Below are 20,979 nucleotides of genomic sequence, written 5' to 3' on the forward strand. Positions count from 1 at the left end.
TCACTTACGACGCCTCAAAATATACCACAGTCTCCCAACACCACTCTAACACCGCACTTATAGGAGTTAAAGCCATCACTTACGACGCCTCAAAATATACCACAGTCTCCCAACACCACTCTAACACCGCACTTGTAGGAGTTAAAGCCATCACTTACGACGCCTCAAAATATACCACAGTCTCCCAACACCACTCTAACACCGCACTTGTAGGAGTTAAAGCCATCACTTACGACGCCTCAAAATATACCACAGTCTCCCAACACCACTCTAACACCGCACTTGTAGGAGTTAAAGCCATCACTTACGACGCCTCAAAATATACCACAGTCTCCCAACACCACTCTAACACCGCACTTGTAGGAGTTAAAGCCATCACTTACGACGCCTCAAAATATACCACAGTCTCCCAACACCACTCTAACACCGCACTTGTAGGAGTTAAAGCCATCACTTACGACGCCTCAAAATATACCACAGTCTCCCAACACCACTCTAACACCGCACTTGTAGGAGTTAAAGCCATCACTTACGACGCCTCAAAATATACCACAGTCTCCCAACACCACTCTAACACCGCACTTGTAGGAGTTAAAGCCATCACTTACGACGCCTCAAAATATACCACAGTCTCCCAACACCACTCTAACACCGCACTTGTAGGAGTTAAAGCCATCACTTACGACGCCTCAAAACATACCACAGTCTCCCAACACCACTCTAACACCGCACTTGTAGGAGTTAAAGCCATCACTTACGACGCCTCAAAATATACCACAGTCTCCCAACACCACTCTAACACCGCACTTGTAGGAGTTAAAGCCATCACTTACGACGCCTCAAAATATACCACAGTCTCCCAACACCACTCTAACACCGCACTTGTAGGAGTTAAAGCCATCACTTACGACGCCTCAAAACATACCACAGTCTCCCAACACCACTCTAACACCGCACTTGTAGGAGTTAAAGCCATCACTTACGACGCCTCAAAAATATACCACAGTCTCCCAACACCACTCTAACACCGCACTTGTAGGAGTTAAAGCCATCACTTACGACGCCTCAAAATATACCACAGTCTCCCAACACCACTCTAACACCGCACTTGTAGGAGTTAAAGCCATCACTTACGACGCCTCAAAATATACCACAGTCTCCCAACACCACTCTAACACCGCACTTGTAGGAGTTAGAAGCCATCACTTACGACGCCTCAAAATATACCACAGTCTCCCAACACCACTCTAACACCGCACTTGTAGGAGTTAAAGCCATCACTTACGACGCCTCAAAATATACCACAGTCTCCCAACACCACTCTAACACCGCACTTGTAGGAGTTAAAGCCATCACTTACGACGCCTCAAAATATACCACAGTCTCCCAACACCACTCTAACACCGCACTTGTAGGAGTTAAAGCCATCACTTACGACGCCTCAAAATATACCACAGTCTCCCAACACCACTCTAACACCGCACTTGTAGGAGTTAAAGCCATCACTTACGACGCCTCAAAATATACCACAGTCTCCCAACACCACTCTAACACCGCACTTGTAGGAGTTAAAGCCATCACTTACGACGCCTCAAAATATACCACAGTCTCCCAACACCACTCTAACACCGCACTTGTAGGAGTTAAAGCCATCACTTACGACGCCTCAAAATATACCACAGTCTCCCAACACCACTCTAACACCGCACTTGTAGGAGTTAAAGCCATCACTTACGACGCCTCAAAATATACCACAGTCTCCCAACACCACTCTAACACCGCACTTGTAGGAGTTAAAGCCATCACTTACGACGCCTCAAAACATACCACAGTCTCCCAACACCACTCTAACACCGCACTTGTAGGAGTTAAAGCCATCACTTACGACGCCTCAAAATATACCACAGTCTCCCAACACCACTCTAACACCGCACTTGTAGGAGTTAAAGCCATCACTTACGACGCCTCAAAACATACCACAGTCTCCCAACACCACTCTAACACCGCACTTGTAGGAGTTAAAGCCATCACTTACGACGCCTCAAAACATACCACAGTCTCCCAACACCACTCTAACACCGCACTTGTAGGAGTTAAAGCCATCACTTACGACGCCTCAAAACATACCACAGTCTCCCAACACCACTCTAACACCGCACTTGTAGGAGTTAAAGCCATCACTTACGACGCCTCAAAATATACCACAGTCTCCCAACACCACTCTAACACCGCACTTGTAGGAGTTAAAGCCATCACTTACGACGCCTCAAAACATACCACAGTCTCCCAACACCACTCTAACACCGCACTTGTAGGAGTTAAAGCCATCACTTACGACGCCTCAAAATATACCACAGTCTCCCAACACCACTCTAACACCGCACTTGTAGGAGTTAAAGCCATCACTTACGACGCCTCAAAATATACCACAGTCTCCCAACACCACTCTAACACCGCACTTGTAGGAGTTAAAGCCATCACTTACGACGCCTCAAAATATACCACAGTCTCCCAACACCACTCTAACACCGCACTTGTAGGAGTTAAAGCCATCACTTACGACGCCTCAAAATATACCACAGTCTCCCAACACCACTCTAACACCGCACTTGTAGGAGTTAAAGCCATCACTTACGACGCCTCAAAATATACCACAGTCTCCCAACACCACTCTAACACCGCACTTGTAGGAGTTAAAGCCATCACTTACGACGCCTCAAAATATACCACAGTCTCCCAACACCACTCTAACACCGCACTTGTAGGAGTTAAAGCCATCACTTACGACGCCTCAAAATATACCACAGTCTCCCAACACCACTCTAACACCGCACTTGTAGGAGTTAAAGCCATCACTTACGACGCCTCAAAATATACCACAGTCTCCCAACACCACTCTAACACCGCACTTGTAGGAGTTAAAGCCATCACTTACGACGCCTCAAAATATACCACAGTCTCCCAACACCACTCTAACACCGCACTTGTAGGAGTTAAAGCCATCACTTACGACGCCTCAAAATATACCACAGTCTCCCAACACCACTCTAACACCGCACTTGTAGAGTAAACAGAGTTAAAGCCATCACTTACGACGCCTCAAAATATACCACAGTCTCCCAACACCACTCTAACACCGCACTTGTAGGAGTTAAAGCCATCACTTACGACGCCTCAAAATATACCACAGTCTCCACACAACACCACTCTAACACCGCACTTGTAGGAGTTAAAGCCATCACTTACGACGCCTCAAAATATACCACAGTCTCCCAACACCACTCTAACACCGCACTTGTAGGAGTTAAAGCCATCACTTACGACGCCTCAAAATATACCACAGTCTCCCAACACCACTCTAACACCGCACTTGTAGGAGTTAAAGCCATCACTTACGACGCCTCAAAATATACCACAGTCTCCCAACACCACTCTAACACCGCACTTGTAGGAGTTAAAGCCATCACTTACGACGCCTCAAAATATACCACAGTCTCCCAACACCACTCTAACACCGCACTTGTAGGAGTTAAAGCCATCACTTACGACGCCTCAAAATATACCACAGTCTCCCAACACCACTCTAACACCGCACTTGTAGGAGTTAAAGCCATCACTTACGACGCCTCAAAATATACCACAGTCTCCCAACACCACTCTAACACCGCACTTGTAGGAGTTAAAGCCATCACTTACGACGCCTCAAAATATACCACAGTCTCCCAACACACCACTCTAACACCGCACTTGTAGGAGTTAAAGCCATCACTTACGACGCCTCAAAATATACCACAGTCTCCCAACACCACTCTAACACCGCACTTGTAGGAGTTAAAGCCATCACTTACGACGCCTCAAAATATACCACAGTCTCCCAACACCACTCTAACACCGCACTTGTAGGAGTTAAAGCCATCACTTACGACGCCTCAAAATATACCACAGTCTCCCAACACCACTCTAACACCGCACTTGTAGGAGTTAAAGCCATCACTTACGACGCCTCAAAATATACCACAGTCTCCCAAACACCACTCTAACACCGCACTTGTAGGAGTTAAAGCCATCACTTACGACGCCTCAAAATATACCACAGTCTCCCAACACCACTCTAACACCGCACTTGTAGGAGTTAAAGCCATCACTTACGACGCCTCAAAATATACCACAGTCTCCCAACACCACTCTAACACCGCACTTGTAGGAGTTAAAGCCATCACTTACGACGCCTCAAAATATACCACAGTCTCCCAACACCACTCTAACACCGCACTTGTAGGAGTTAAAGCCATCACTTACGACGCCTCAAAATATACCACAGTCTCCCAACACCACTCTAACACCGCACTTGTAGGAGTTAAAGCCATCACTTACGACGCCTCAAAATATACCACAGTCTCCCAACACCACTCTAACACCGCACTTGTAGGAGTTAAAGCCATCACTTACGACGCCTCAAAATATACCACAGTCTCCCAACACCACTCTAACACCGCACTTGTAGGAGTTAAAGCCATCACTTACGACGCCTCAAAATATACCACAGTCTCCCAACACCACTCTAACACCGCACTTGTAGGAGTTAAAGCCATCACTTACGACGCCTCAAAATATACCACAGTCTCCCAACACCACTCTAACACCGCACTTGTAGGAGTTAAAGCCATCACTTACGACGCCTCAAAATATACCACAGTCTCCCAACACCACTCTAACACCGCACTTGTAGGAGTTAAAGCCATCACTTACGACGCCTCAAAATATACCACAGTCTCCCAACACCACTCTAACACCGCACTTGTAGGAGTTAAAGCCATCACTTACGACGCCTCAAAATATACCACAGTCTCCCAACACCACTCTAACACCGCACTTGTAGGAGTTAAAGCCATCACTTACGACGCCTCAAAATATACCACAGTCTCCCAACACCACTCTAACACCGCACTTGTAGGAGTTAAAGCCATCACTTACGACGCCTCAAAATATACCACAGTCTCCCAACACCACTCTAACACCGCACTTGTAGGAGTTAAAGCCATCACTTACGACGCCTCAAAATATACCACAGTCTCCCAACACCACTCTAACACCGCACTTGTAGGAGTTAAAGCCATCACTTAGACGCCTCAAAATTACCACAGTCTCCCAACACCACTCTAACACCGCACTTGTAGGAGTTAAAGCCATCACTTACGACGCCTCAAAATATACCACAGTCTCCCAACACCACTCTAACACCGCACTTGTAGGAGTTAAAGCCATCACTTACGACGCCTCAAAACATACATAACTGTGTACACTAATAGCTCTCATTACATCTCATCTGCTGAATCTGGAAACATAACGCACAGGTACCAGGCGCCATCTTCTCATAACACCAAGGATATCAGATTTAACAACTCACAATCAAAAAGTCTAATCATTTGAAATAACGTCTTCTAATAACATATCCAAGATTACGAAACAACCAATAGAAAATCGCGTAATTTTTTGTAAAGTCGTCTGTAATTGGCTATGCCAAAATACATACTTATAATTGTAATGCAGTTTGGTGTTCCCGTTTTCAGATTAATTTTGTACTATTGAATAAAGTATGGTGTTAATTTATCTGTATTACAGAACAGTGCCCTGACTATCTCTAGCCCATAGTTATTAATGTTAATTAAATTATACATCGTGGTAATTCTATATTACAGAACAGTACCCCGACTATCTCTAGCCCCTAGTTATTAATGTTAATTTTATTATACATCGTGGTAATTCTATGTTACAGAACAGTACCTCGACTATCTCGAGCCCCTAGTTACCCAGTGTATGCAGTGGTGTGACGCCTATAGCCAGCCCCTGTTGATCCCCCTAACTACGTGGCTACCCAGCCCCTTCGTGCCCCTCGCCACCACCATACCGGAAGTGTGGGGCTGTAAGGTGATAACCACAGTGTTTAGTAGCCAACATGTGATATGTACTGTCAGACAACAGGATATCGCACTTTACCATGTATCCACTGGCAAGATTGTCAAGGCGTTCTCAGGTAAGTTTTCAAAACGTAAAAAAACAAACAAAATATTATTATGAATAGTTCTCCGTAGAATAAAAAAAAATATGCACTAAAATGAAAAAAAAAAACAAAACCTGCAGCGCTAATTGGGGAAAAATAAATATTATAACAGGACAGCCAACAAAATAAGGTAGAGTTTAGTGTTTTGTGTTACTAACTTCAGGTCACAAAGGTACCGTGAAGTGCATTCATGTGTGTCGAGGCGGGCGCGATTTTGTCAGTGGCGATGATGAGGGTGTGGTCAGGGTGTGGGATACTAATGCCGGACAATGTACGGCCGTCATCAGGTAAGTTTACACATCGTAATGTCAGACAATGTACGGCCGTCATCAGGTAAGTTTACAAATCGTTATGTCAGACAATGTACGGTCGTCATCAGGTAACGGTACACATCGTAATGTCAGACAATGTACGGTCGTCATCAGGTAAGTTTACACATCGTAATGTCAGACAATGTACGGTCGTCATCAGGTAACGGTACACATCGTAATGTCAGACAATGTACGGTCGTCATCAAGTAAGTTTACACATCGTTATGTCAGACAATGTACGGCCGTCATCAGTTAAGGGTACACATCGTAATGTCGGACAATGTACGGTCGTCATCAGGTAAGGGTACACATCGTAATGTCGGACAATGTACGGTCGTCATCAGGTAAGGGTACACATCGTAATGTCAGACAATGTACGGTCGTCATCAGGTAAGGTTACACATTGTAATGTCAGACAATGTACGCTGTCATCAGGTATTTTTACACAACGTAATGTCAGACAATGAACGGTCGTCATCAGGTAAGGGTACACATCGTAATGTCAGACAATGTACGGTCGTCATCAGGTAAGGGTACACATCGTAATGTCAGACAATGTACGGCCGTCATCAGGTAAGTTTACACATCGTAATGTCAGACAATGTACGGTCGTCATCAGGTAAGTTTACACATCGTAATGTCAGACAATGTACGACTGTCATCAGGTAAGGTTACACATCGTAATGTCAGACAATGTACGGTCGTCATCAGGTAAGGGTACACATCGTAATGTCAGACAATGTACGGCCGTCATCAGGTAAGGGTACACATCGTAATGTCAGACAATGTACGGCCGTCATCAGGTAAGGGTACACATCGTAATGTCAGACAATGTACGGCCGTCATCAGGTAAGTGTAGTAAATACGGTACACAGTGTTATTTGTATAACTCGGACTTTAGTAAGTCTGTTAATCTGTATCACTACACGCTTGTATGTCTGAGCATGCGCATTGTAATAAACTGAATACAAGATGGAAACCTCACTGATGATGTCACGTTGTGTTGTAAGCTACAAGAAACGGGTTTTAGCTACGATATAACATTCTGGCGACGAGGATGGCTGGACGCATGGGGAAAATCGACAACTTTGACGATTCCGTCGAGTCGTGGAAGTGTTATCAGGAACGTCTGGAACAATTTTTTAAGGCAAATGAGGTGCCAAATGGAAAAAAAGTTCCGGTGTTGTTGAGTGTTATTGGCGGGAAACCATATTCCATCCTGCATGACTTGGTTGCACCAGATTTACCGGGTGATAAATCGTATGTAGATTTGGTCGGCGTCTTAAATGGACATTTTAACCCTGAACCGCTACAGATAGCCGAGCGTTTTAGGTTTCACAAGAGATACCAGAAGTCGGGTGAGTCGATCAGAGAATTCAATGCAGCCATACGAAAATTAAGTGAGCATTGTGGGTTTGGACAGTCTTTGGATGAGACTTTGAGAGACAGATTAGTGTGTGGTCTACGTAATGACAATATACAAAAGAAACTGCTGTCTGAAGATAATCTGACCTATAAAAACGCGTTAGATATTGCAATTGCAATGGAAACTGCATCCCGAGATGCTGTGGAACTTCAGAGGGAAAAGTCACGAAACATTGTAAACAAAATAAACAAGGTTAACCCAAACAAGAAAATGAAAAAAAAAACTCAACAAAGCGGCTTAAAGAATGAAAAGAAATCACAGAAACCATGTTTTCGGTGCAACGGAAAAAATCATAGTGCGGAGGAATGTTTCTACAAGGACTACTCGTGCAACGCTTGTAAAGAAAAAGGACACATACAGAGAGCCTGCCGAAACACAGAAAAGAAGTCTAATTCTGGAAATAAAAAGGGGAAGGTGTACTCTCTAGATCACGATGGCAGTGATGATGACAGTCTACTTGGAAGTTTAACATTCACGGTAAAGAACCTCGACAGTGACGTCATATGGGTAAAACCGGAAGTGAACGGTAAAGTAATCGCTATGGAACTGGACACCGGTTCTCCAGTTACCATCGTTCCTGTGTCCGTCTATAAGAGACATTTCAGTGACTGTAAACTGGAAACGACAGATTTAAAACTTCGTACGCTAGTCGGTGAGAAAATAAAGGCACTAGGTCAAATTAAGGTGAAGGTCAACCTAAACGGACAAAAAGCAGTGCTACCGATACACGTTGTTAGTGAGGAGTGCAGAGGTCCGCCATTACTCGGAAGGAACTGGCTCGATGTGTTGACACTTGATTGGACGGCAATCAAGGAAGCTCGGCGACTCAACTTTCACGAGAAATGTGAAAACATGACAGTACAAGGTCTCAAACTGAAATATGCCGCCGTGTTCAAGGATGAGTTGGGTACGTTAAAGGACATTACCGCTCAGATCAAAGTACGCCCCGGGGCCAATCCGAAATTTTGTAAGGCGAGAACTGTGGCATACGCCATTAAACCAAAAGTTGAAACTGAGATAACACGATTAATGGGTGCTGGTATCCTAAAGAAGGTCGAAACGAGTGAATGGGCCACACCGATTGTGCCAATCCCTAAGAAAGACAATTCCGTGAGAATTTGTGGAGATTTCAAGGTCACAATCAACCCGGTACTCGACGTGGACCAGTATCCGTTACCGAAAGTTGAGGACATATTCGCTTCGTTAGCCGGAGGTGTGAAATTTACAAAGTTGGACTTAAAGCAGGCGTACCTGCAAATGGAGGTGAGACCAGAGGATCGGAAATTCCTAACTATAAATACCCATCTTGGCCTTTTCCAATATCAGAGGCTCGTGTTTGGTATAGCCTCGGCACCTGCCATTTGGCAAGTGCCATGGACCAAGTGCTTCAAGGGATAGGTCGTGTCCAATGTATTCTTGATGATATGATTATAACCGGCGAAACGGAGGAAGAACATATGCGAAACCTCGAAACCGTGCTTCAGCGCCTAGATAAATTTGGTCTACGCCTAAACAAGGAGAAATGTGCGTTTATGCTCGACAAGATCGAATTCTGCGGTCATGTAATCGACAAGGACGGTATTCACAAAACCGACGACAAGGTCAACTTTGTAGTCAACGCTCCGATTCCGAAAACCGTGAGTGAGCTCCGAGCTCTGTTAGGGTTAGTGAACTATTATGCGAGGTTTCTCCCAAACCTTGCTACCGTACTTAGCCCGCTACACAAACTTCTGGAAAAGGATGCTGAATGGGAATGGACCGAGGAATGTCAGAAGGCCGTCGACCGTGTGAAGGAAATGATGACATCGGACGAAGTTCTGAAGCATTACGACCCGCGATTACCCGTGGTACTCTCGTGCGATGCGTCTCCGTTTGGTATCGGTGCTGTATTGTCTCATCGTCTCCAGAACGGCGACGAAAAGCCAATAGCATATGCCTCGCGCAGCCTTACTGCTGCTGAAAAAACTACTCGCAAATAGACAAGGAAGCTCTGGGAATGGTATGGGGTGTGAAAAAGTTCTACGCCTATCTCTACGGTCGTGAGTTCACACTAATAACGGACCATCAACCCATGGTGTCTATTTTCCACCCACAGAAAGGTATTCCTGCTACGACAGCCGCACGTCTTCAGCGATACGCGTTGTATTTGTCCGGTTTTCAGTACAAGATTGACTTCAAAGGTACGAAAAGTCATGGAAACGCTGACGGTCTATCGCGCTTACCGATCGTGAAGGAACGAGAAACCGACGAGCCGGATGTCGACTATGTGTTCATGACGACTCAATTTGACACACTACCGGTGTCGGTCAAAGAATGCGACAAAGTACAAGGAGAGACCCAGTATTGTCGAAAGTCTATGAAATGACATTAAACGGTTGGAATAATGACGTGAAGGCAGACCCCGACATAGCTGCCTATGCTAACCGTAAAACGGAACTATCGTTACACGACGGATGTTTGATGTGGGGGATACGTGTAATAATTCCCGAAAATCTCCGTCTCAAGGTCATGGATCAAATACATGAAGGTCATCTTGGTGCGAGCAAGATGAAGGCGCTAGCCAGGAGCTACGTCTGGTGGCCAGGAATAGACAGTGACTTAGAAACACAAGCTAAAAAGTGTCATGGGTGTGTGATGCACAAAAGTAGCCCGAACGCCGCACCTGTGCACCCATGGGAATGGCCACAACTACCATGGCAGCGAGTCCATGTCGACTTCGCCGGACCTTTCGAAGGGTCCATGTTCATCCTCATGGTGGACGCTCATTCTAAATGGCCGGAAATAATACCAATGTCAACGACGACGGCGTCGAAAACGATCGAAGTTATGCGTGAAGTGTTCTCCAGGAACGGCTTACCCGAATGTATAGTTTCGGACAACGGCCCACAATTTGTATCTGACGAATTTCAACACTTCATGAAATACAACGGTATACGTCACACTACGTCCGCACCATACCACCCTCGTACCAACGGTTTAGCGGAACGACTAGTTCAAACGTTCAAACAGGCCATGAAAGCATCGCGGAAGGACGAAGGAACGTTAAATAAAAGACTATGTAATTTCCTACTAGCCTACAGATCGACACCACATGCGACAACGAACGAAACCCCGGCGCATTTGTTCATGGGAAGATCGTTACAAACACGCCTGAGTCTTATCCGACCGAGCACGAGTCGTACAGTTCGTAATAATCAGGAGAAGATGATAAACGAAAATCAGTCGTCTCGACAATTCAGCGAAGGAGAAACGGTAAATGTACGTGATTATCGACAAAGCGGAGAAAAGTGGATCCCAGGAACTATCGAATCGAAAACAGGTCCACTTTCGTACCGAGTAAATGTTGGTAATGGAGGAGCGGTGTGGCGGAGACATACCGATCAAATCATCAAAGGGAAATTACCCATCCCTGAACTCGTTGTTGACTTACCACCCAAATTACCAATACCAATCACACCGAAGGCCTCAGAAACAGTCCCTATCCAACCTCCATCCGATGTCGCGACGCCTCCTCCACCGTAGGAAAATCCTGTGGCTGTGTCCTCGGGCAAGACTGTGTCAGCACCATCTCCGAGACGAAACCCAGCTCGACGAAGGAAAGCTCCATCGCGTTTAGATTTGTAGCTAGGTATAGGTCAGAGCTGCACTGTGCTCTGGGGACATAATAACTCCGCGTGCAGACTCTTAAGAACCCCTGGGTTCTATAATGTTTCAGTTTTGTTTAATTTGTCTAATGACAAAATGACAATGTTATACTGTTAAAGTGTTTTATTTCATTTCATAAAGTTAAAAATGAGTGTTTTAAAAAATCCATCTACAGTGTCGTATAATTGAGAAACTGACATTGACATTTATGATTTAAAAGAAATGAGTAAATTTAAAGTCTATAATTTACTGTGTATCTTTAAAGAAAAATACTCTAAATATCCCCTATAATAATTAATGGTGAAATTATAGACATTTAAAGACTGACTTTTTAAATAGAGGGGAGGAATGTAGTAAATACGGTACACAGTGTTATTTGTATAACTCGGACTTAAGTAAGTCTGTTAATCTGTTTCACTACACGCTTGTATGTCTGAGCATGCGCATTGTAATAAACTGAATACAAGATGGAAACCTCCATGATGATGTCACGTTGTGTTGTAAGCTACTAGAAACGGGTTTTAGCTACGATATAACAGTAAGGGTACAAATCGTAATGTCAGACAATGTACGACTGTCATCAGGTAAGGGTACACATCGTAATGTCAGATAATGTACGGTCGTCATCAGGTAAGGGTACACATCGTAATGTCGGACAATGTACGGTCGTCATCAGGTAAGGGTACACATCGTAATGTCGGACAATGTACGGTCGTCATCAGGTAAGTTTACACATCGTAATGTCGTACAATGTACGGTCGTCATCAGGTAAGGGTACACATCGTAATGTCAGACAATGTACGGTCGTCATCAGGTAAGGGTACACAACGTAATGTCAGACAATGTACGGTCGTCCTCAGGTAAGGGTACACATCGTAATGTCAGAATTTACACATCGTAATGTCAGACAATGTACGGTCGTCATCAGGTAAGGGTACACATCGTAATGTCAGACAATGTACGGCCGTCATCAGGTAAGGGTACACATCGTAATGTCAGACAATGAACGGCCGTCATCAGGTAAGGGTACACATCGTAACGTCAGACAATGTACGGCCGTCATCAGGTAAGTTTACACATCGTAATGTCAGACAATGAACGGTCGTCATCAGGTAAGGGTACATATCGTAATGTCGGACAATGTACGGTAGTCATCAGGTAAGGGTACACATCGTAATGTCGGACAATGTACGGTCGTCATCAGGTAAGGGTACACATCGTAATGTCAGACAATGTACGGTCGTCATCAGGTAAGTTTACACATCGTAATGTCAGACAATGTACGGTCGTCATCAGGTAAGGGTACACATCGTAATGTCGGACAATGTACGGTCGTCATCAGGTAAGGTTACACATCGTTATGTCAGACAATGTACGGTCGTCATCAGGTAAGGGTACACATCGTAATGTCGGACAATGTACGGTCGTCATCAGGTAAGGGTACACATCGTAATGTCAGACAATGTACGGTCGTCATCAGGTAAGGGTACACATCGTAATGTCAGACAATGTACGGTCGTCATCAGGTAAGGGTACACATCGTAATGTCGGACAATGTACGGCCGTCATCAGGTAAGGGTACACATCGTAATGTCGTAAAATGTACGGTCGTCATCAGGTATTTTTACACATCGTAATGTCAGACAATGTACGACTGTCATCAGGTAAGGGTACACAACGTAATGTCAGAATTTACACATCGTTATGTCAGACAATGTACGGTCGTCATCAGGTAAGGGTACACATCGTAATGTCAGAATTTACACATCGTTATGTCAGACAATGTACGGTCGTCATCAGGTAAGGGTACACATCGTAATGTCAGAATTTACACATCGTTATTTCAGACAATGTACGGTCGTCATCAGGTAAGGGTACACATCGTTATGTCAGACAATGTACGGTCGTCATCAGGTAAGGGTACACATCGTAATGTCAGACAATGTACGGTCGTCATCAGGTAAGGGTACACATCGTAATGTCGGACAATGTACGGTAGTCATCAGGTAAGGGTACACATCGTAATGTCGGACAATGTACGGTCGTCATCAGGTAAGGGTACACATCGTAATGTCAGACAATGTACGGTCGTCATCAGGTAAGTTTACACATCGTAATGTCAGACAATGTACGGTCGTCATCAGGTAAGGGTACACATCGTAATGTCGGACAATGTACGGTCGTCATCAGGTAAGGTTACACATCGTTATGTCAGACAATGTACGGTCGTCATCAGGTAAGGGTACACATCGTAATGTCGGACAATGTACGGTCGTCATCAGGTAAGGGTACACATCGTAATGTCAGACAATGTACGGTCGTCATCAGGTAAGGGTACACATCGTAATGTCAGACAATGTACGGTCGTCATCAGGTAAGGGTACACATCGTAATGTCGGACAATGTACGGCCGTCATCAGGTAAGGGTACACATCGTAATGTCGTACAATGTACGGTCGTCATCAGGTATTTTTACACATCGTAATGTCAGACAATGTACGGTCGTCATCAGGTATTTTTACACATCGTAATGTCAGACAATGTACGACTGTCATCAGGTAAGGGTACACATCGTAATGTCAGACAATGAATGGTCGTCATCAGGTAAGGGTACACATCGTTATGTCAGACAATGTACGGTCGTCATCAGGTAAGGGTACACATCGTAATGTCGGACAATGTACGGTCGTCATCAGGTAAGGGTACACATCGTAATGTCAGACAATGAATGGTCGTCATCAGGTATTTTTACACATCGTTATGTCAGACAATGTACGGTCGTCATCAGGTAAGGGTACACATCGTAATGTCAGACAATGTACGGTCGTCATCAGGTAAGGGTACACATCGTAATGTCAGACAATGTACGACTGTCATCAGGTAAGGGTACACAGCGTAATGTCAGAATTTACACATCGTTATGTCAGACAATGAACGGTCGTCATCAGGTAAGGGTACACATCGTAATGTCAGAATTTACACATCGTTATTTCAGACAATGTACGGTCGTCATCAGGTAAGGGTACACATCGTTATGTCAGACAATGTACGGTCGTCATCAGGTACGGGTACACATCGTAATGTCAGAATTTACACATCGTTATGTCAGACAATGTACGGTCGTCATCAGGTATTTTTACACATCGTAATGTCAGACAATGTGCGAATGCCATCAGGTAAGGGTACACATCGTAATGTCAGACAATGTACAGTCGTCATCAGGTAAGGTTACACATCGTTATGTCAGACAATGTACGGTCGTCATCAGGTAAGGGTACACATCGTTATGTCAGACAATGTACGGTCGTCATCAGGTAAGGGTACACATCGTTATGTCAGACAATGTACGGTCGTCATCAGGTATTTTTACACATCGTAATGTCAGACAATGTGCGAATGCCATCAGGTAAGGGTACACATCGTTATGTCAGACAATGTACGGTCTCCATCAGGTAAGGGTACACATCGTAATGTCGGACAATGTACGGTCGTCATCAGGTAAGGGTACACATCGTTATGTCAGACAATGTACGGTCGTCATCAGGTAAGGGTACACATCGTAATGTCAGACAATGTACGGTCGTCATCAGGTAAGGGTACACATCGTTATGTCGGACAATGTACGGCCGTCATCAGGTAAGGGTACACATCGTAATGTCGTACAATGTACGGTCGTCATCAGGTAAGGGTACACAACGTAATGTCAGACAATGTACGGTCGTCATCAGGTAAGGGTACACATCGTAATGTCGTACAATGTACGGTCGTCATCAGGTATTTTTACACATCGTAATGTCAGACAATGTACGGTCGTCATCAGGTATTTTTACACATCGTAATGTCAGACAATGTACGACTGTCATCAGGTAAGGGTACACATCGTAATGTCAGAATTTACACATCGTTATGTCAGACAATGTACGGTCGTCATCAGGTAAGGGTACACATCGTAATGTCAGACAATGTACGGTCGTCATCAGGTAAGGGTACACATCGTAATGTCGGACAATGTACGGTCGTCATCAAGTAAGTTTACACATCGTTATGTCAGACAATGTACGGTCGTCATCAGGTAAGGGTACACATCGTAATGTCGGACAATGTACGGTCGTCATCAGGTAAGGTTACACATCGTTATGTCAGACAATGTACGGTCGTCATCAGGTAAGGTTACACATCGTTATGTCAGACAATGTACGGTCGTCATCAGGTAAGGTTACACAACGTTATGTCAGACAATGTACGGTCGTCATCAGGTAAGGTTACACAACGTAATGTCAGACAATGTACGGTCGTCATCAGGTATTTTTACACATCGTTATGTCAGACAATGTACGGTCGTCATCAGGTAAGGTTACACAACGTAATGTCAGACAATGTACGGTCGTCATCAGGTATTTTTACACATCGTTATGTCAGACAATGTACGGTCGTCATCAGGTAAGGTTACACAACGTAATGTCAGACAATGTACGGTCGTCATCAGGTACGGGTACACATCGTAATGTCAGAATTTACACATCGTTATGTCGGACAATGTACGGTCGTCATCAGGTAAGGGTACACATCGTTATGTCAGACAATGTACGGTCGTCATCAGGTAAGGGTACACATCGTAATGTCTTACAATGTACGGTCGTCATCAGGTAAGGGTACACATCGTTATGTCAGACAATGTACGGTCGTCATCAGGTAAGGGTACACATCGTTATGTCAGACAATGTACGGTCGTCATCAGGTAAGGGTACACATCGTAATGTCAGACAATGTACGGTCGTCATCAGGTAAGGGTACACATCGTAATGTCAGACAATGTACGGTCGTCATCAGGTAAGGGTACACATCGTAATGTCAGACAATGTACGGTCGTCATCAGGTAAGGGTACACATCGTAATGTCAGACAATGTACGGTCGTCATCAGGTAAGGGTACACATCGTAATGTCAGACAATGTACGGTCGTCATCAGGTAAGGTTACACAACGTAATGTCGGACAATGTACGGTCGTTATCAGGTAAGGGTACACATCGTAATGTCAGACAATGTACGGTCGTCATCAGGTAAGGGTACACATCGTAATGTCAGACAATGTACGGTCGTCATCAGGTAAGGGTACACATCGTTATGTCAGAATTTACACATCGTTATGTCAGACAATGTACGGTCGTCATCAGGTATTTTTACACATCGTAATGTCAGACAATGTGCGACTGTCATCAGGTAAGGGTACACATCGTAATGTCAGACAATGTACGGCCGTCTTCAAGGAGAGACATCATGTATTAAAAATGTGTACTCTGCTAGCCTTTTAGTCGGTTTTGTTGCTGATAATGATAAAAGATCATTAGATGACGTCACAGTCGTTAGAATGTATCCATGGTGACCGAAGGGTCGTTAGTGGATGACATATATTTGCTTATTGTATATCCAAATGGAACAACATAAAGATTTTAAATAGAAAGAGATTGAAAGGAATGCTCTGTCATTTCTGTCATAAGGACTGTAATTATATTGAAATGGAGACAACGATGCATTCTTTCTGAGGAATTAGACATTGGTTATGATTTATAAATAAAAGTGTTCATGTTCAACATGAATATAGTTTTAATTTCGCTTTTGCGTTTAGTCATTTACAAACACTACGATTTATCGACATTCTCTTAGATAAGTAAGTATCAGTACTGGTACAGATTTGAAAAAAAATGAAAAAAATTATGATAGTCATTAAATCCTTTACGTTTCCTTGGCTGGGTTTCGATATTCCATTGATTGAGATAGTAAAATACTTGAATCGTGAAAGTAATATGAAACAGAAGGTAAAATTGATTGGTTTTAAAACACTTTTTCTGGTACGTTTTTTTGCATCACTGTATCACTGAATCACTGTTGACATGAATTAAGTGAATCCTGACTATAAAATACGATTGCGTCATCATTTTATTAGATTTGTATGGTTACAGAGAACATACTGGTGACGTGAATTCCTTGATCGTGACTACTATATACGATTGCGTCATCATTTTATACGTTTTGTATTGTTACAGAGAACATACTGGTGACGTTAATTCATTGATCGTGGCCACTAAATACGATTACGTCATCATTTGATGTGTTTTGTATGGTTACAGAGAACATACTGGTGACGTGAATTCAGTGATCGTGGCCACTAAATACGATTACGTCATCAGCGGATCAGACGACACCACTGTTCTCATCTGTAGTTATGTGGGAAAGAAGATTTGCGTGTTAAAGTCACATATTAAAGGCGTAACGAGCGTTCGTCTCAATAGCTCCAACAGCATCCTGGCATCAGGTAGGCCACAGTAACCCTGAAATGAACTCATAACGAGGATTAATAATCCACACATGTAGTCAGACAATATTCATAATGCGAACTAGCGCATTATGAAATGATTGTCTGCAAAGTCTGGCACCTATACATATCATATATCTTAATGTTAAATTGGATAGGTATGCATTAAAATTATATAAGTTAGACCTGTAAAACCGTTTATCAACGACGGTATACTCCACAAGATGGAACAACCATTTTGATCAGTTCACGGTATTATATTGACTTCAAAATGGTCTCGGTTTTGGTGTCACTTTGTAAGTTTATACAGATAGTAGAAGTGAATATAAATATGATATCATACATCTTCCAACTGAAAATGTATAGATTTAAATGCTGATGGATGGTGTTCAAAGGCTCCTACAATTTCCCCTTTCCTTTTAGTGTCATAATATTACATGCAATTAGTAATATATATCAGAATTATTCTCATATTTTCCCCAGATTTTTAGGTCCTCTGAGACGAATTCTAATCGCCTTTTGTCCGTCGTCGTCCGTCGTATGTCTGTAAACAATTTACATTTTCCAAACCTGTTGAAGCAGTTTCAATCACAATTGTGATTTATATGGTGCCCACACCCCACGGGGCTGTGTGAGGGGCCAAAAGGGGTAAAATTGGCTAAAGAATTCAAAAGAATCAATTATTCTTCATAAATAGAAAGGCCTAAGATCCTTTACAAAAATCGTGACTTACATAACTCTAGGGTCTCTTGTTTCTCCCAAGGGAGGGGTTAAGTTTACTATAGTTTATATGGGAAAGATTCATTTTTGAGTATCAGTATGAGATTGTCATTAAATCATATTAACAAATTTTCTATGACTGACCCAGGGGCCTTTGGGGAAGGGTCAAATAGGCTCAAACTTCAAAAATCTTCTGAAAATTCTGGAAATGATAGAATCAAATACTTTTCATAGATGAAGAAGTCTGAAGGTGTTTTATAAATATTGTGAATCATATGACCCTGGGATCTCACGTTTTTCCCTGGGGAGAGGGTCAAGTTTACTTTAGTTTATATTGGAAAAGCACATTTATGAACATTATTTGCTCAATTTTCACAGGAAATGAGTCAAACTTGATAAGAATTATTAGCCTGAGATATAGCATTTTAACATTCATATCCGTTCTCGCTGACCCATTGCGGGACCAAAGGGGCGGGACAAAACAGGGTCAAAATGACTAAAATTTCAATTTGAAAGAAATCTCCTGAGTTCACAGGTTTGATGGAAGCAAATATTCTTCATAGACTAAAAAGTCATATTTATAAAATTACTGACCTACTTCAAGGCCCAATATATAGTGTTTATATGTCATTAATTTGTTACATTAAATGATAATATTGCACTATACTGAAATTATAGCGCTACTCACTCGATAGTGACGTAATAGTATAGCCAAACGATTTTGAACATCATCTAATAACAATACTCAAAGATTAACTTTAATAGATTTTTTTATGTTATTGAGCTATAACACAAAAATGTGAGTATACTCTAAATAAACCCCGAAGCGTTTTATGATGATAGTACACTCAGGTCTCCATTAAATAAAAAAATCCATTCAAATAATCTGGACTCTTTGTCTATGAAAACATTACGGCGTTATCCCAGCCTATCCGAAACGACGTTGCAATTTTTACCATTAGGGGCTGATGAAGTAAATTTTTATGCGAATGAAAATGCTCATTACAAATGACGCATAAAATTCATGTTTGAAGGATATATAGAATGAATTGATTATGACGTTTTGTTTTTTTCCTATAATCTGATTTCATATGGGTGTTCGTACGTCCCCAGACAATACGATACATGAATATATTGTTCCGTCTATCACGGTGCCTTCAGTAAGATACTTCGGTCCTGAGATTTAGACGGACAATCAAATTATGTATTGCAGTAAATACAAATCTCAAGTATATTAGTGTGCAATAAAATTAAGCAGAGTACCTGGAAATAATCACCGACTTGCAAACAGTTAAAGGGAACTGTCTGTCCCACATGTCGAAGTCAAAACTGCGGTCCTATAATGAAATTACTATTTAAACATCCTTCTGCTGTCGTTACTTTCTTTATTAGACTCGTCGAATGTCCTAACCCAATTACCCACTATTCTGTTTCCTTTTAACAGCTTCCCGAGATAAAACCATTGTGCTATGGAGCCTTGAAGACTTGGTGAAGCTCGGCAGTATTACAGACAATATTACATCCCCAATAACATGTATGGAGCTTACCTGTGATAACACGTTTCTCATTGTAGGTAAGTATACCTAGTGGGATATTGTAAAAGATGTTAGAATTATGTCTGAGATTACAAGACATTTGTATCGAACACAACCTGCAGGGATACCTTCAACAGCATTAAGGATGCGGCATGCAAGTAATGTGTGTATACTGCGATGATGATTTAAAGATGCTCCACCGTCGACAGAGCATACACATATGTGTCTAATTAACATAAAAGTACATATAAAATAATTTTTTTTGCTCTTTGTGCATGTGCAGTCAGTACTGCATATCATATAGGACAGAGTGCCATGGATTTTTTTCGGCACGCAATAGATAATTTTTGATATTTTCATCTTAAGAGCAGGAAGTATTCCTTGCGCATGGCTACCTTTTTAAGTTCGAGGCATTATGGAACTTCTTCGATTTACATTCATCTTTTTATATCATTCGCTAGTGGGATTTCTTTTGAGTCTTTTACATAACAAATGTAATGTCGAGGGCGATAACTCGTCAAATTCTATTAAAAGAAAAACTGAAAAAAAAACCTCATCACTTCGGTAAAATGCATGACAAAAAGTGTAATCCCACCTCAAATAAGAAATGAAATCTTAAAAAATAAAATAAATATTATTTGTATGATTTTCTAGTAACGCTCATGTACCACCATGGACAGACCAGTATCTATTTATAGTTTTTATAATATCTAAAACATAAAACCGCCTACAGTTTCCTGCAAGCCTAGCAAGTAAATTCGGCATGAGGATGAGACTTGTAATGAGACATTGTGAAAAAGATAGTATAGATGATATCGACATCACTTCCAACAGTATCACATTTACATGACAGAACTATATAAATGACGCCTTGCCTTTACTACACGTATGGTATAAGCACCTGTAGGACGACACACAGACCTTAACAGGCAGCTGGACATTTCTTTTGATACATAGCAACTAATCAG

General features: G+C 42.6%; 1 protein-coding gene across 5 annotated transcripts in view; it reads left to right on the plus strand.

Annotated features, from left to right (window-relative positions):
• Nucleotides 1–20,979, plus strand: part of LOC138322681 (protein qui-1-like) — a 116,935-nt gene that overhangs the window by 68,755 nt on the left and 27,201 nt on the right. For all 5 annotated transcript variants that reach the window (XM_069266714.1, XM_069266712.1, XM_069266711.1 and 2 more), the window contains exons 11-14: nucleotides 5,777–6,034; nucleotides 6,225–6,348; nucleotides 17,572–17,756; nucleotides 19,921–20,049. In XM_069266714.1, coding sequence (XP_069122815.1) covers nucleotides 5,777–6,034; nucleotides 6,225–6,348; nucleotides 17,572–17,756; nucleotides 19,921–20,049 — 696 coding nt within the window. The remainder of the gene's footprint in view (nucleotides 1–5,776; nucleotides 6,035–6,224; nucleotides 6,349–17,571; nucleotides 17,757–19,920; nucleotides 20,050–20,979) is intronic.

Source organism: Argopecten irradians, chromosome 5, assembly GCF_041381155.1.
Source record: "Argopecten irradians isolate NY chromosome 5, Ai_NY, whole genome shotgun sequence".
NCBI lineage: Eukaryota > Metazoa > Mollusca > Bivalvia > Pectinida > Pectinidae > Argopecten > Argopecten irradians.